The 16,162-nt window shown below is 36.6% G+C and overlaps 1 protein-coding gene across 2 annotated transcripts in view; it reads right to left on the bottom strand.

Moving 5' to 3' along the window:
- Positions 1-16,162, bottom strand: part of Arap2 (ArfGAP with RhoGAP domain, ankyrin repeat and PH domain 2) — a 138,664-nt gene that overhangs the window by 7,405 nt on the left and 115,097 nt on the right. For both annotated transcript variants that reach the window (XM_042678252.1, XM_042678251.1), the window contains 4 exons: positions 13,869-13,996; positions 8,598-8,680; positions 6,624-6,659; positions 3,911-3,974 (listed from right to left, as the gene is read on the bottom strand). In XM_042678252.1, coding sequence (XP_042534186.1) covers positions 3,911-3,974; positions 6,624-6,659; positions 8,598-8,680; positions 13,869-13,996 — 311 coding nt within the window. The remainder of the gene's footprint in view (positions 1-3,910; positions 3,975-6,623; positions 6,660-8,597; positions 8,681-13,868; positions 13,997-16,162) is intronic.

Here is a 16,162-nt window from a genome sequence, read left to right on the forward strand (position 1 = left end):
TAAGTGATATGTTCTGCTGTAACTAGTTAATGATTTCAAAAGTTATGTAACAGAGACCAAATTGCTGAGATCATACTTTCATTGTTATCACCCATGATCATACTCAGCACCTCGATTTCTGCCTCCTCTTACTTCCTCCCTTGACTTCCTTATGCCACTGACTCTGATTTAGTTTCATTCATTTGGAGGCGGGAGGTTATTTCACAATGTATTTTCTTTTTCTTTTTTTTGTCAGTCATGGGGCTTGAACTCTGGGCCTGGGCACTGTCCCTCAGCTCTTCAGCTCAAGTCGAGCTTTCTACCACTTGAGCCACAGCACCACTTCCTACAATATATTTTCTTTGCACAAGGTTATTTACTTTAAAATTTTCTTTACAAACTTACAAAAACAAACAAAAAAACCCAGGCATTTATAATTGAGGGTGGGAATGTAAATACTCTGATTACTTGAGATTTCTAATCCATTCATCACTACTATTGCATGCTTTTCCCCCATTTCCTTCACAGGCTGGCTGAGATTTCATAGTGGATTATTAAACTCATTTCTTTGTAAATTATCTTTAAGTCTTGTGTTTCTTGTCCCTCTATCATACTTTCCTTTGCAAAGTCTTGAACTTAAGTAAATAAAATTGTATTTACTCCATGGCTATCTGCGAATTAATAGTGAAAACACAGATGTAAATTCCTTTCATCTTAAATTTAGTAGTAAAATTTAATTGAATTGTCAGCACTAACTTTAAATTTTACCGTAGGACTACTGTCTTCCTCACAGTCTGGAGTATTTCTCATTTTTTCCTGTGCTATGACACTTCTAATAACCTTTCTTGTCTCATAAGTGGTCATCTAACTGATTTAATTCAAAAAATTATTACTAATCACTGAGAGTATAATTTCCCTGTGATGAAACCTACCAATTTGCTTTTAACTATAGCCACATTACTCCTCTTTGCAATCAGAGTCTGCTCTGATTGCAAAGTAACCTTTCTGTAGTCATGTCTATAATTGCTCAGTATGCTAGAACATGTAGTCAATAATTTGAGGAGAAATGTGCTCACTCTTAGTTATATAATAATTTTCAGCAATGATGTACAATTGTGTACTTGATCACATTGCTACTTCAAGTCTGCCGAGGACCTCGATTTCAGTAATCTCTCTCCCGCTCTATCACAAAATCACTCCCAACTATCAGATTTTCTCCATCGCATATTAAAAATATATACTCTTCCTTCTTAATTATAAACACTCTGACCCACATCCCATAACTACTCTGACTGCTTGCTTATAGTCACAACTTTGCTATCTCCATAGCAAATTACTTGACAGAATTTTACTGACCTAGTTTTCCTTCTGATTCCTTTCTTCTTTCTTTTATTTATTTTTCTATTCTGCATGATCTTTAATATTTGCAGTGTCCCAGAGCTTATTCAAGCTTTCTCTCCTCATCTTCCCTCTCCACTGTGTCTTATTTTGATGCAGTCCTACAGCTTTTGACACAATTCAAATGCTTTCTTTTCCCAAATAAACATTTCAAACTGAAATCGTGGTTCAACATGACACCCAGCCTATTCCTTTGTGTATCCAATAGATGCCTCAAATTCATGTAGCCTAAACAGAACTTTCAATTTCCTTTTACATGTCTGGCAGTCCCATGTAGATTTGCCAACTACCCGGGGCCTAAAAACTAAGGTTCTTCCTTGGTGTCTGCTCCTTTTCTCAAACTTCTACAGCCAGACTATCCAAAAGCTTTATTGTCTCTAGTAACACTCATTAATCTGAATCTCCTATCATATCCACCATCACTACTCTTGTATGAGCTAATATCTTTTCAACAGCTGCTCTTCCTTCTCTCATCCAACCCCTATAGGGTAGACCCAACAAAATAACCACACTTATGAATTACAGAATCTGTCTCAAGCCTTCCTTAGACCAACCAATCTTTATGACATAAAACCAAGATCATAATGATACTCTAGGATTTGAGTCTGCTGGCCCTATTCCTAGAAATATACCTCCTAAATACCTGTAAGCTTCATTCCCTCAACTCACATATGACCTACTCAGAAAGCCAGTCCTTGAGAACATTTCTGTTTTCTTCCTTACCTCACTCATACTTTCTTCTTTCCCAGTTAATTACATTGACTGTTCCAAATTATCACATGGATGTCCATTTGAAATATAGTATTTGTTTTCTTTCCTTTTGCCTGGCTTAGAAATGATAAGTACAAATACTGTAGAAGGCAGTAGGCCCCATAGGTAGAGAAGATTCACACAGAGGAGCTATGCTAGAATAAAAAAGCTTTCTTTTCAGAAATTCTCACTAATTTTATATTTAGAAAAAAGATATTAAATTACCCATACTTAACAAACACATATGTTTTTTAATAGCTACTACAATGGAAAAGTACAGGTCTGAAGGGAAAGCAAAAGTCTGAAGGGAAAGTTTTGTAAAAATAAGATATCTAAGTTGAAAATTAGAGGAACCTTGAAACAAAGATGAAGAGGCAGATGTTAGCTACTACAAAAATTTTCTGAGCACCAGGAAGAAGTTACTGTAAGGGGCATTTACTATTAATCAATGTGTGTGCTCATTAACATATATTAATAGTTGCTACTTTGCTGTTTCCTTATTGTTTGTGGTATATGTATAAAACCCAAGGAAGCCTCTGTGTTAAATGAAATACTAATGATCTCCAGAAATGAAATGAACAGGGACCATGACAAATGATATGTGAGGTAGGAAGAAATAACTTACTTATGAGACTATTTTCTGCTTCCTGTCTATCCCTTGAGTTTCAGCTACAGCTTATAAACTTCAATTATTAAAAAAAAACAATGAGTTTAAATGTGCCATAGACACTGTAACACCTTTAGACTGAAACACTAATAGTACTTTAGTAAAATAAATCAAATCCAGAGGGTTTTAGTTTGCATAATTTAAACAAAATTATAAAAGTGTGAGTTTTCATAATAAAAAGTCTGTAAACAGTGAGAAGGTAGTCTTTTCCAGCAATAATAGTCCCAAGTAGTAATAGTAGGGGCAGGAAGAGATAAGGCATGTTTATTAATCACTAGAAAGGCTAACAAATTAGATGAACAGAGAAAACTGTTTTCAGAACAAATAAGAACTACATTTGGGGGTGAGTTAACTTCTTCCTTGTAAAAGAAGTGAGAAAGTAGTTACTCAGTAATGAAGAGTGGCAAATTAATCGTTACCAATAAATTTCAATGCTCTGTGAGAAACATTGTTGGGAATTCAGCCAGACAAGATTGGGAAAGAAACCAATTCAATTAATGGGACTATTTAACCTTCTCAGAAACAGTGAATTCTCCTTCATGGAGGAGACTAAGTGGGAAGCTGAGTTTAAGTTCTGACATCAGAGAACCTTGAGTTTCAACCATTAAGTGAACAGTACTAGGAAAACAACATTGCTACAAGGAATCCCTGAGTTGGCGTTTACAAAGGATTCTTCACTCATAAGTTTAAAGAAATGTATGATTATATCCTTCTTGCTAGAAAGGCAAGGATTGGAAAAGTGAGAGAATAAAGGAAATGGGACACATTTTCAAAGTGAAAATCTATGTGGATATGATAGTTTAAAGTATGACAGGTGAACTAAATACCTCTTTCTACTCTCATCATTAAGCAGCTTCTCTCTATACCAAAGAATGATGGGTCAGAAAAAATAATCAAAGCCTCAAAAGAGGAGAATAAACTCTTTTAAAGCAAAATAAAATGGATAAATTTGGAATTTCCCAATTGAAACCAAAATGAACATGAGAATGAAAGTGTATGTCAACTGTGTGCTACCTAAAACTCATATTAAAAATTCCTTGACAGTCATAACCACATTACCATTGATTATGAAGGAAGTTATTATATTTTATTGGACAGTTGAAATAGATATCATACCTGAGCAAGAAAGATACTGGCCATCCATTCCATCTGAGTTTGTGAACTATCGCAACACAGATGCCTACAAAAGAAGATTTATACAATGAATAGTCCACAAAGACAACTGGCTTTTCTCCACTGTGTCAGAAATCCATCAAAATTTCTCCTGCTTTAAGGTTCCATGCAATCAAAAGTAGAATATTTTAGTAAAAGTGATTGCATATTTCTACTGGCAAACATCAAATAACAGTACAAATATGCTAATTTAAACAAACTACAGCAAAAGGCTTCAGCATCTGCTGCATGATTAGAACTACTTTGGAAAAGCAGAAAGGTCAATGCCATTTTACTTTTTCAGGCACATGACAGGAAAACATCTTTTTATCCAGAAAACCTGATTCTATTGCAATTGAACATTTTTATAAGGAAATTTTCTTGCGGGGTGTGTGTGTGTGTGTGTGTGTGTGTGTGTGTGTGTGTGTGTGTGTGTGTGTGTGTGTGTGTGTGTGTGTGTGTGTGTGTGTGTGTGTGTGTGTGTGTGTGTGTGTGTGTGTGTGTGTGTGTGTGTGTGTGTGTGTGTGTGTGTGTGTGTGTGTGTGTGTGTGAATATTGTGGTCCTGGGGCTTAAACTCAGGGTCAGGGTCCTTTCCCTTGGATTTTTCACTCACTAGATTTAGCATTCTATCAATTGCCTCCCAGCTTTAATTCTGGCTTTTGGTCGTTATTTGAACACTGAGTATCACGGACTTTCCTTCCCAGGCTGGCTTCAAACCACAATTCTCAGATCTCAGCCTCCTGAGTAGTTAGAATTACAGGTGTGAATCACCAGCACCTGGCCATAACTGCAAATTTTAAAGAAAGCTTATATACAGTCTCCATCATTATCATTAAAAACACCAATCCCCACAGATTCACACACACACACAAAACCCACAGAAAAAAACACTACATATCCAATAACATTGTTTCAGTAACTCTTTGTTCAAAACCTAAATAAAAGGAGCCCGTGCCCATGAGCTTTTCATAGTCTTTGGAGGAGTTGAGCATGCAAACACACTGTAACAGCAAAAAAAAAAAAAAAAAAAAAAAGCAAAAGCTAGAAACAGCAGGTGTGACATAAGAGGAGGTCAAATTACAATTATTTTCTTTTTTTTTTTCTTTCTTTTTTTGGTCAGTTGTGGAGCCTGAACTCTGGGCCTGGGTGCTATCCCTCAGCAATTCAGCTCAAGGCTAGTGCTCTACCACTTGAGCTACAGCCCCACTTCGATTTTTCTGCTTATGTGATGCTGAGGAATTGAACCCAGGGCCTCGTACATGCAAGGCAAGCACTCTACCACTGAGCCACCTTCCCAGCCTCAAGATTATTTTCTTTAAGAAACAAATGTAACTGCATTAGAATGGCAGCATCGACCTTTCAATGCAGTGATAATCTTATACTTCTGAACTATAATAGTATACTTCTGAATTACTAAAGGTAAGTTATTTGAAACAAAAGGTAAAGATAAAATTTCTAAAAATGATTTGCTTCCATCATCAGTCCTATCAGGATCACTCACAGTCATGATCTCTTCTTACCATACCCAAAATATAAAATTATCTTTTGTCTTCACAAATGTATGTTAACTTCTGTACATACAAAGAAACAATAAATAATGACTAAAGGCAAAAACTAACCAATGAGAATTCAGGGGCAACTGCACTGATGGGTCATTAGGAGAAGCATCTATTGTAGATGTGGGGTCACTGCAGGCCCATGTGTAATGCACATGGAGATAAGAAGTCCCAATGTGCTTATTCCAAATTATAGAACCTGAGGAAGATGAGGGCTGAGGGAGTCACACATTCACCATCCTGGGGATTCTCTTGGGAGAGGATGCACAGGAAAGTTTTAAAGCAGGAGAAAAGAGTATCTGGCAGCTCAACAAAGAATGTACCAGACAACAGAAAGCATGCAGAGAATGAAAGACTTCTGGAACCTTTAGGTAGAATAAAGAAGGCATGGAGCCAGGCACCAGTGGCTCACACCTGTCATCCTAGCTATTCAGGAGGCTGAGATCTGAGGATTGCGGTTCAAAGCCAGCCTGGGCAGGAAAGTCTGTGAAACTCTTATCTCCAATAAATGACCAGAAAACCCTAAGTGGCGCTGTAGCTCAAGTGGTAGAGTGCTAGCCTTGAGCTGAAGAGCTGAGGGACAGCGCCCAGGCCCAGAGTTCAAGCCCCATAACCAAAAAAAAAAAAAAAAAAGACATGGCCCTGAGGACACAGGCTATGGGTAGATGAAAGGATACTGAAGAGACCCAATGTGGCTTAGTGATTGCGAAGACACAGCAGCCCAGGGAGGATACAAAGCAAGACTGGCAGGAAGTGGGTGACTTCAGTGGAAAGAAGGACACATGAACAAGCTTGAGCCAAGGATTTGTGTTTTTCGGTTTTAAATGTTACTAAGCTAGTTCTTATCCTTTATGTAACACTGCCTACTTATCTTTTAAAACCTGAATTCCACAGTCATATAGTATCCATGGGAGAAATCAGATGCAGTTTCTCTTAGAAGACAATGTATAAAAAGATACATAAGATGGAAACAGACCTGAACCCGATACAAATCTCTTTTCCTCTTCTCAGACTGAGTATTTGGAAACTATTTTTAAATTCTTGTAGTTAGAGCATTTTCTGTCAGCAGTTCTATGCATTAAACAATGAAGTTATTCTTTTGCATATAAAACAAACTTACCAGTGATGCTTTTCAGAATATGCAGTCAATCCCCAACTGTATCACATAGGAAGAAATACAAAGAATCTATTTTAAAAAGATAATATTTACAAGGCTGCAAACAATTTTAAATGGCATGGAAATGGGGCTTAATGGCGAAATTGTATAAAGGAACCGATTTCCAAAAACATGACCATTCAACAGGTATAGTTATCTAAAAATAAATGCTAAATGTCGTATGATATGACTACAAATTTATGCAGGCAAAAAGGAGACAGATGGCAAGAGCTTTGGAATGGGAAAATGGGGAAAATCTCTGAGGGGTAAGGTGATGAGCCTTTAAGTGAAGTGAAGAGGTCAGGTCTGGCAGGAACCATATTGGCCACATGATGGATTGTACGGTCTGGCATCTTGTCTTCATGCCTGGGGAAAGAAACCCCCTGCTCAACACCCACCTCCCAGGTGATGGGTGTGCCCGGAATGCTGGAGGCAGAGCTGGACACTTGGCTAATAGGTTACTGAATCTGTCAGTCCACTGCCTGGTACTGGGAATTTCCTGTGGATCTGCCCCCTGTACCAACCTATTTAGGCCTGGACCAGCCGAGCCGCTGGGAAGCTATGCCATGTGTGTCTCCATGATTGTGTCCTTTGTCCTGTCCCCTGGCTTGTCTCCAGTCATCATGGTATCCCAATTCAGTTCTCCATGGGAGCTGAATTAATTGTCGGTATTGTTTCTTTCTTTCCTCTTTAGCCCATTTCCTAGCTGTATTATGTGTATTTGGAGGCTGCAGGCCTTTGGTAACAACTGGCTGCCTGCAGCCTGTTAACTGTATCATAAAGACTCCAATATTTCATATCCCAAAATGTGGCTTCTGGGATGATTCACTTTCAACATAAAGAACCAGCATAGTGAGAGGTCCTTAGTTGAGGGGAATGACACCTGGAAGAGATTAATGTAGTTCTTATAGAGTCTTCTGGAAGTTCTTCTAGGGCTGTTATGAAACAGTGACCACAGATGGGCTCACTAGCACCTGCATAGGCTTCTACCATCGCCAGGTGTCACGGTGCGATGTAGCTGAGAGTACTCTCACCAGAACTGAACCTGTGCAGGCACCAGGCCCTGGAGCCTCGGAAACAGTGAGGTAGCGCCTCTTACTGCCATTTCCAGAAACGGTTGTCTTAATTTATTAGCTTTAGATCACCGTAAGTAGGCTCCCTAAGGAACTTGTTATTTTGTAGACGAATATCCACAAAATGGCTAATCGCAACACACATACACTGAGCTTGGAAATGAAGCGGTGAGGCAAAATCAAGGACCCTTTCAGTAATGGACTCCTACAGGGAAGCACCAACAATTCATTAAAATGCTTCGTGATATACTAGGAAAAGTATCCGTGTGATCATTAGTGAACTAATCAAAGTGATTTTTGATTAAGAAAAGCTTGGGGACACAAACTAAATGTTGGGGTGAACCAAGTGAGGTACCCCACATGCAAGATGGCAGGTGCACATCCCACCATCCATATGCTGTGGGCTTAGTGACAGATTTGGCGCATGTAAAGGGCAAATTACAGAGCCAGGCCCCAAACACATTCTGAAGGTCAGGAGTCATGGGGCAGCATTTATTTGACTGGGCACAGACTTTCCTAGAACACTCCCTTTAGGTCTCAGACAGTGATGTACGTAATCAAGGACTGACTTACAGAAGAGGCCATGTCCTTTTAAGATGTCAGGGCCTTCTCAGATTTCCTACTCTACACAGGGGGCAGCATTCACCAAGGATATGGTCTTCCTCTCAGTGAAAACGTCACCCATCCTTATCTATGCCCACAAGTTTCTCAGTCTGCCAAAGGACACTGTCACCTATGAAGCAACCTAAGGAACTTCCCACGAGAGACGTGAGATAAAAGTAAAGCTCAGGCTACTAAGGCCTAAATCCTTCAACACGCTTCTTCCCCTCCCTTCTGTCTCCTCTCCTTTTCCTCCAGACATTACCTTGTAGGTGGCTTCATTTTCTTTTTCACACCAAGATAAAACTTCATCGAACTGAGAGAAAACATTTTGTCAGGTTTACTGCTCTACGAGGGAAAAAAAAATAATATGTCATTCAACAGATTCTGTGATTGTCTTTATATTTTCATTAAATACCAGCAGCTATTTGAACGTTGTGGCCAGGTAACTTGCTTAATTTGAAGGAAGACCATTTTTAACAATCTGAACTGTCTTGTATAGATAGTCAACTCTGTCTCTTAGTTAAGTACACTACCAAAGGATACTAAGAAGCAGATAACTGGCCAATAGGAATGAATGATTTATGTCCACCTTTATCAGAGGCTGAATCAACTTAGCTAAGGCTAAGCTGTTCCCTCAGACATAGCAGCAACCATGAATGACAGCAGGGAGACTAAAAAGCAGCAACTTCAACAGTACCAGAAGAACAATGCCTGTGTATTTGAGAAACACTGTGCCTTTATTTATACAGGAGCCTGATAAACTCAGGATTGCCCACAGTGTGTAGACCTTTGGGTAACAGAGTAAGAGGTGGAAGTAACAACAAAGTCTCAAACCTCCACCAGCATGCAAAGGAAAGCAAAGACCTAAACAGAGAGAAGACCCAAGGATTGTGAAAACAATGTCTTTGTTTCAGTCTTTAAACCAAATATACTATAGGATGAATTGCAAAGATACTCAAGGGGAGTTTTCTCAAAGTAAACCTATGTGACAAGACAAATTTACTGTTGTGATACTATAATATTCTCCTTTGGTTATGTGTAATTTCTGGATAAATTTGTCCAAAAGTTCAATATATTAGACAGGAAGTGTGCTTTGTGTTGCTTTAGTCACTGCATTTCAAAGTAAAGTTTTTAATTGAGCCAATTAAATGAATGCACTTGAAAAATTACTCCTGTGGCTAAAATGGGTTTGTTTATTAGTGCATGGGACTGTTAACAACTCCCCTTACCTCATTTGCTTTTTTCACACTATTAGCAGTGTAATGGTAATATTCTCTGAAACCTCTCACCTTTCATGTAAATCAAGCCTGAAAACATTTTAATTAACGTTTTCCATGCAGGGAAAACATGCAAAACAAAATATATCTTCCCCTGTGTATTATCCTAATTTGTTGTTAATGAACATTCATAAATTATTTCTAATTAACACAAAGTCGCTTTAAATATACTTCTCAATTTGTAATTTCCACTTACTTCTCAGTAAGTCATCTTTTAAATATATACAATCACACATATATTAATGGAAACTACCAAAACAGCTAAATCTTTGCTCAAACAAGTTGAGGTATTTTACTATTGATTACTATTCAGTTACTTATAACGTTAACACTGGTATTGTCTTATCCATTAACATTAACAAGAACAAAACTGTGGCATGAAAATATAACCAGCAACCCATTGCTACAATGAGATGTACAAGTTATTATGTCGAAAAATGAACTTTACAACTTTGGGAGTGGGGAGTAGGCTGGTGTGTGTGGGGAGGTGGGAGATGGGAAGGGATGGGAAGGGGAAACAAAGGAGGAGGCAACAATGCTTGATAAGAAATGTACTCATTATCTTGCCCATGTAATTGTAACCCCTCTAGACGGTATCTTCACAATAAAAAGAAAAATATAACCAGCAAAAAAATTGCTGAAAGTAATAACATTATGAGTTTAAAGGAACTACATCTCTAATCTAACTTCCACCATGGGAAAAATCAGAGGATCAGCTGCATTAATTTATCCTGACAGATATGCAATAGAAATTCTCAAGTACTTAATAATTAGGCTACAAATAGAATAATTTGTGGTCACTAAAAAAATATGTTCTATGTCCTGAAGGAATACTGTCTTTTTGAAAGGCTCTTGAATTTGCACTGCATTAGCAGTACTATATAAATATCTTCAAGCAGGGTGATTCTTAAACTAAAGCTAGATCCTTATATATCACCCTGCACCAGAATCAACTCCAAATGGATCAAAGACCTTGAACTCAAAGCAGACACTCTGAAAACATTACAGGATGGAATAGGAGAAACCCTGGGTCTCCTTGGCTCAGGCCGAAATTTTCTGACTAGAGACCCGGAAACACAACAAATCAAAGAAAGGTTGGACAAATGGGATTGTATAAGGTTGCAGAGCTTCTGCAGGGCAAATGACATAGCTAGCAAGATCAATAGAAAGCCCACGGACTGGGAGAAGATCTTTACTAGCCATAAAACGGACAAGGGTCTCATATCTAAAATATACTTGGAACTCAAAAAATTAAACCACCCAACAACAAATCCTCAAAGAAACAACTGCCCAATAAGTAAGTGGGCGAAAGACTTAAAGAGAAGCTTCTCTGAAGAAGAAAGAAGGATGGCCAATAGACACATGAAGAAATGTTCAACATCCCTAGCCATAAAAGAAATGCAAATCAAAACAACATTGAGATATCACCTCACTCCAGTTAGAACAGCAAAAATCAAGAACTCTAAAAACAAAATACATTGTTAAGGAATATGAAATTCTTTATCTCACAGTGACAACCCAACCCATATGTAAGAGTTGTCATTGTTCCACAAATGTTCCCTTGTGGCAGATATTAAGTTTACATGAGCTTCAGGGAAAATACTATAAACACCTGAGTTGTATGCATAATGATATTGTAAGATGTTTGGTACTATTTAAGTGAAAAGGACCCATCCGCTTTCAAAAATATTTTGTCAGCTGAAGTAATGTAAGCTTAATAAGTTTCCTTAGTAAATTTTTTTACTGGAACCTTTCAAATCTGATACCTGGGAATGGATTCTGATTCACCCTCTTACTTTTTATGCAATCCTGGACAAGTTTTGTGCCATCTCTGTACCTGATTCTTCATATGCAAAGAAGGAATAGTAACAGTACTGATTTCATTTGGTGATCCTAATAGTAACATGACATAATACAAGTAGAATGCCTAGACCTCTGCTTCACAGACAACAGCCAGCTGTAAGCAAGCTGGGGTGATCACCACTGACACAAGCTGTTCTAGTAGCCTTTTGTGGGGCACAATTGAAGATATCAGTGCCCTGATGGGATTAAAAATATCTGGGGCTTAAACTCAGAACCGGTGCATTGTCCTCTAGCATTTTTTACTCAAGGCTGGCACTCAACCACTTGAGCCACACCTACCTTTCCAGCTTAGATGGTTAATGGGAGATGAAAGTCTCCTGGACTTTCTTGACCCAGTTGGCTTCAAACTGTAATCTGCTGATAACAACCTCTCAAGTAACTGGGATTCCAGGTTTGAGCCACTGATACCTGAATAGGCTGCAGCTTTTGAAAAGCTATCTAGCGCTCTTCCGCCATCCACCATTTACATTAACAGATGTATTCTAGTCCTTTCTTACATAGAACACAGTGAGGTGTTGGCTGTTCATATAGAATTGGCAATGTCTACTCAAGTAAGTATTAACATCCAGTAATACCCAGGTCCTACTTTCATTTTGCTTGTAAAGTAATTAATTGCTTCGTTAATCTTCCAATCTCAAAGCAGTAGACTTTCCACCCAAGTGATCACCATCCAAAACAGGACAGAGACCATTTCTAGAAAGTAGCCTATGGATCTTTTCCCTGGAAATCCTAAGTCAACTTTTCTATATGGCCTGGGCAAAACCATTCTGATCTCTAAGACCATAGGAAGGTTTTGCATATGGTTCTCTATTTGGTAACATGCTTTCTTTTGCTCATCCAAGTTTAGAAGAGTGACCAATGCTGCATGTATTGGAACTCATTCATTTTGGGCAAGGTGTGGTGGTAAATACCTGTAATCCAACATTCAAGAGGTTGAAGCAAGAGGATCAAGAGTGCAAGCCCAGCCTGAGCTACATAGTGAGGCTTAGTCTTCCCTAAGCCAAAGAGTTAGACCTTATCTCAATGAAAGATTCATATATATACATATATTCTTTTATATAAATATATCAATCTATATATGGACATTTGGAATATTTCCAAGCATTAGCTTTTAAAAGTTAAAGTTGCTAATAAATAAGCTGGTTACAATGTGTTCATGGACCTAACACTTAGGAATGGCACTGCTGAATTAAGGAGAAAATAGATGAATAAAATAACTTCTAGATATTTCTATATAGTAACTGTACAATTTTATCCTCCACTAAAACCTGATGAGAATTCTAATTACTTCTTTAAATGCTGAAGTTGTCAAGAGTGTTTTTAATCATAATACCAACAAGCACAAAACAATATATTATACTTTTAATTTCCTGATGATTAACGACGTTAAGTGTTTCTGGCTCAAAGACTTGTAAGTCATTTCTACAACTTCCTGCATACAGTTTCTGTTGTATCCTTAGCCCAAATGTTTATAGGATTATCTTCCTATTGCTCATTTGTATGGTTCTTTATATCCTACACAAGTCCTTTCCTCAGATTTATAAAACACAAATAAATTTGTTCAGCCTGACATTACCTATTCATATTCTCAGTTATGTCTTTTGAGAAACAAGCTACTCTCTCTGTATATATGGCATATATACAGAATATATATATATATATATATATATATATATATATATATATATATCAAGTACTTTTACATATATTTTATTTAAGCATTAGAACAACCTGTCCACAGTATCATCATGGCAAAACAACTAGCTGTTAGCAGAGATGGGATTTTCAGATGTTAACATCAATACTCACAACTAGAGATGGGATTTTCAGATGTTAACATCAATACTCTTCTACCTACATTATTTATCTGTTTTTTTTAATTCTAGCTTTTATCTCTAGTCTACCATTGTTTTATAAAAGCTTTTAGGCAATTCAAACTTACAGGGAATATTCTGTAAGATTCAGTTAATAAGATGACACAAGTCCATTTATTCAAGTGTACAAGAATGATTTATTATAAACTCCAGGTTTTGCTTTCAAAGCTACTTTTCATTAATTTCCATTAGCTCAACTTAAGCTTCCTTTGCCTTCAAGGTATTATGCATTCTCTCAATTTTATTGGTCAGAATGCAGTTTTAGATGCTAGTTTCTATAAAACCACATTACAATTGTCTTCAAGGCTAAGTCATTCTATGCCCTAAAATTTTTTTAAGGGGTTAGCCACTACATTACTGACCATTAATATCATATCTCAGAGTGCTGAAAAAAGTCAGCTTACCATGCATTTTATTTTCTACAATGACCTCAAGAGAGATGGCAGGGAGGAATATAATATAAGAATATTGTGAACCACACAAGACGTGCACATGTTCAAATCCTGTTTTTAACATTACCTTCGGATCCTTGTATAGAAAGAGATGTCCATCTCGTAGAACAAAATAGCGATCTTGAAACTTATTTCCAGATAGAATTTTAGAGGGCTCTTCTTTTATTTTCAAGACTCCTTCTTTGATGCTTGTATCTATGAAAGATAGCATTATTTTTGTGAGTTGGGTCCATTTTCACTTGTTTGGAATACAAAATAAACCATGTATATATTTTCATTTTTGTTAATTTAATCACTGTATTTTTGCCATGAGGCAGCCTAAGGTGAGCATCTAGGAGCATCATTGTCAGAAACAGTTTTTTATTATGCGCAGGTTTGCCAATGATGTCCCATTATCCCTGGGATGGAAGCATATGTAATGTGGTTAATCTCAACCAAGTGTGCTAGCATTGTAAAACATATACCAGAGCTTGAAGACTTCATTCAAAGAAAAAAGGAAATATTCTACATTTGAAATCAATACTCTACATACTGATTACATGTTGTAATGGTTATATTTTGGGTATATAAAATTAAATAATAATAGAAAAATAATAAATTCAAATCCACTTGTCCTTTCCAATCTGATTTTCAATTTGTATAGAAGAACTTGTTCACAGGTTAGCAGCCTCCTGACACTTTGCTATACTTAGATATCTATAAGTAGTCAAACAAGTATACTGGCACAGAACTCTAAAGAGCCAGAGATTCTTTACCATTTTGTTGACAGTACAGCTAATTATAAAAGGCAGAAAACTATTTCTCTAGTTTTATTATTACAGCAAATTTCAATAAATTGGTTTAAAACAAACAGCACAACAGATTTTTATATTAAATTAGGCTGTAGTTTTCAGCCTGCTCCTATGGCATACCAAGATAATACTGCAGTTTTCAAAGAGCTTGTATATATCAGCTTCTATGATTCTCCTGAAACTTTCCTAAGTAGGAAATCATTTTATAACCAAGAAAATTACAGCTTTTGCTGTTAATTTGTCCAGTTTCAAAAGTAGCCATCTTAGAATTAGAATTCAGTTCACTTAATATTAAACACAGACTTGTGTCTTCTATACCAAGACAATAAAACATAAGCAAACAATAATATTGCCTTGAATAAGAGACTTGCAGTGTTTGAAGAGATGTCAGTAATGATCTCTTTGAACTATTTTCTATGGTTGAAAGCTTTCTATAAACATCTTGGCTAAAACAGTTATTTATTATATGCTGTATTTGCAAGTCTCACAAGGAGACATTTAGACTTAAGACATTTAGATTTTCTTTTCCTTCTGGGTAAAGATAATGGTTAACAATCCTTTACATTTTCTACATTAAATTCCTGCATGAAAAAGAAAGCTAATAAGCCTCACCCATTGGTTTTCTCTCCATAGAATTATACTATCAGAAAAAATCAGGACATTCATAATCTATAGTGAATACCAATGACTGTAATTTAATTTCCAAGATAACCCTTCCTCCTAAGTGATCTAGGTTTTAACCTTCAGCCTGTTTTTCACATCCTTGCATTTAACAAGAAGATCTGATAAGGAGTGAAATGTGAATAAATTCTGTTAAACTATAATGTATAGACTCGCATTATTGTTGCAGAAAGATTCTTTTAATTCTACTGGTAGTGAAGGGCTTAATTTCCAAGTCTGGATTTATCTGTAAAGAGCAGCTGCATTCTGTTTTAAGTTTCAAATGCGTCTGACATATGTAGCCACTTAAATGGACAAACAAAACAGGGTTTTACACTTAAGTTGTAAGTTTAAATATGGCTTTCTTATATAAATTAAGATTTTTATTCTCCTAACTGAAATTCTACTGTAGTTTTAAAGAACTTTAATGATAAAAATTAGACTTTTGCAACATAAAATTCTTCCAGAGCCTTTCAGAAGGCCAAATTTGGAGAGTTTACTATAAAGGATAATGATAAAAAGATAGTCTAGTAAGAATAGCTATGACAAAGTTTAAATAGCAGCTAAATGAAGTTTCATTATGCCTAAATGTCTTAGCTTTTAAACGACAAAGTAGAGATGGAATTTGAGGACTATTATATTTCTTTTCAAGTTAATTAACTCCTCATTAGGATAATGGCAATGACACAAATGTTTCTGAATAAAATGCTGCTTTTAAAAAACACAGAACTGATTTTAAGACATCAACAGAAAACTCTGCTACTCCTATGTACTTCTGTAAAAGTCAAGAATGCTATCTCATTACCTAAAAATGATTAAGCAAATATTAAATGTTGGGTGATTATAACCCAAACCTATCCTTGTTAAAACGTCTCTATTTTAAAATTAGTCAGATTAGTGAGAATAATGA

Source organism: Dipodomys spectabilis, unplaced genomic scaffold, assembly GCF_019054845.1.
Source record: "Dipodomys spectabilis isolate Male_0828 unplaced genomic scaffold, ASM1905484v1 ptg000043l, whole genome shotgun sequence".
Classification (NCBI taxonomy): domain Eukaryota; kingdom Metazoa; phylum Chordata; class Mammalia; order Rodentia; family Heteromyidae; genus Dipodomys; species Dipodomys spectabilis.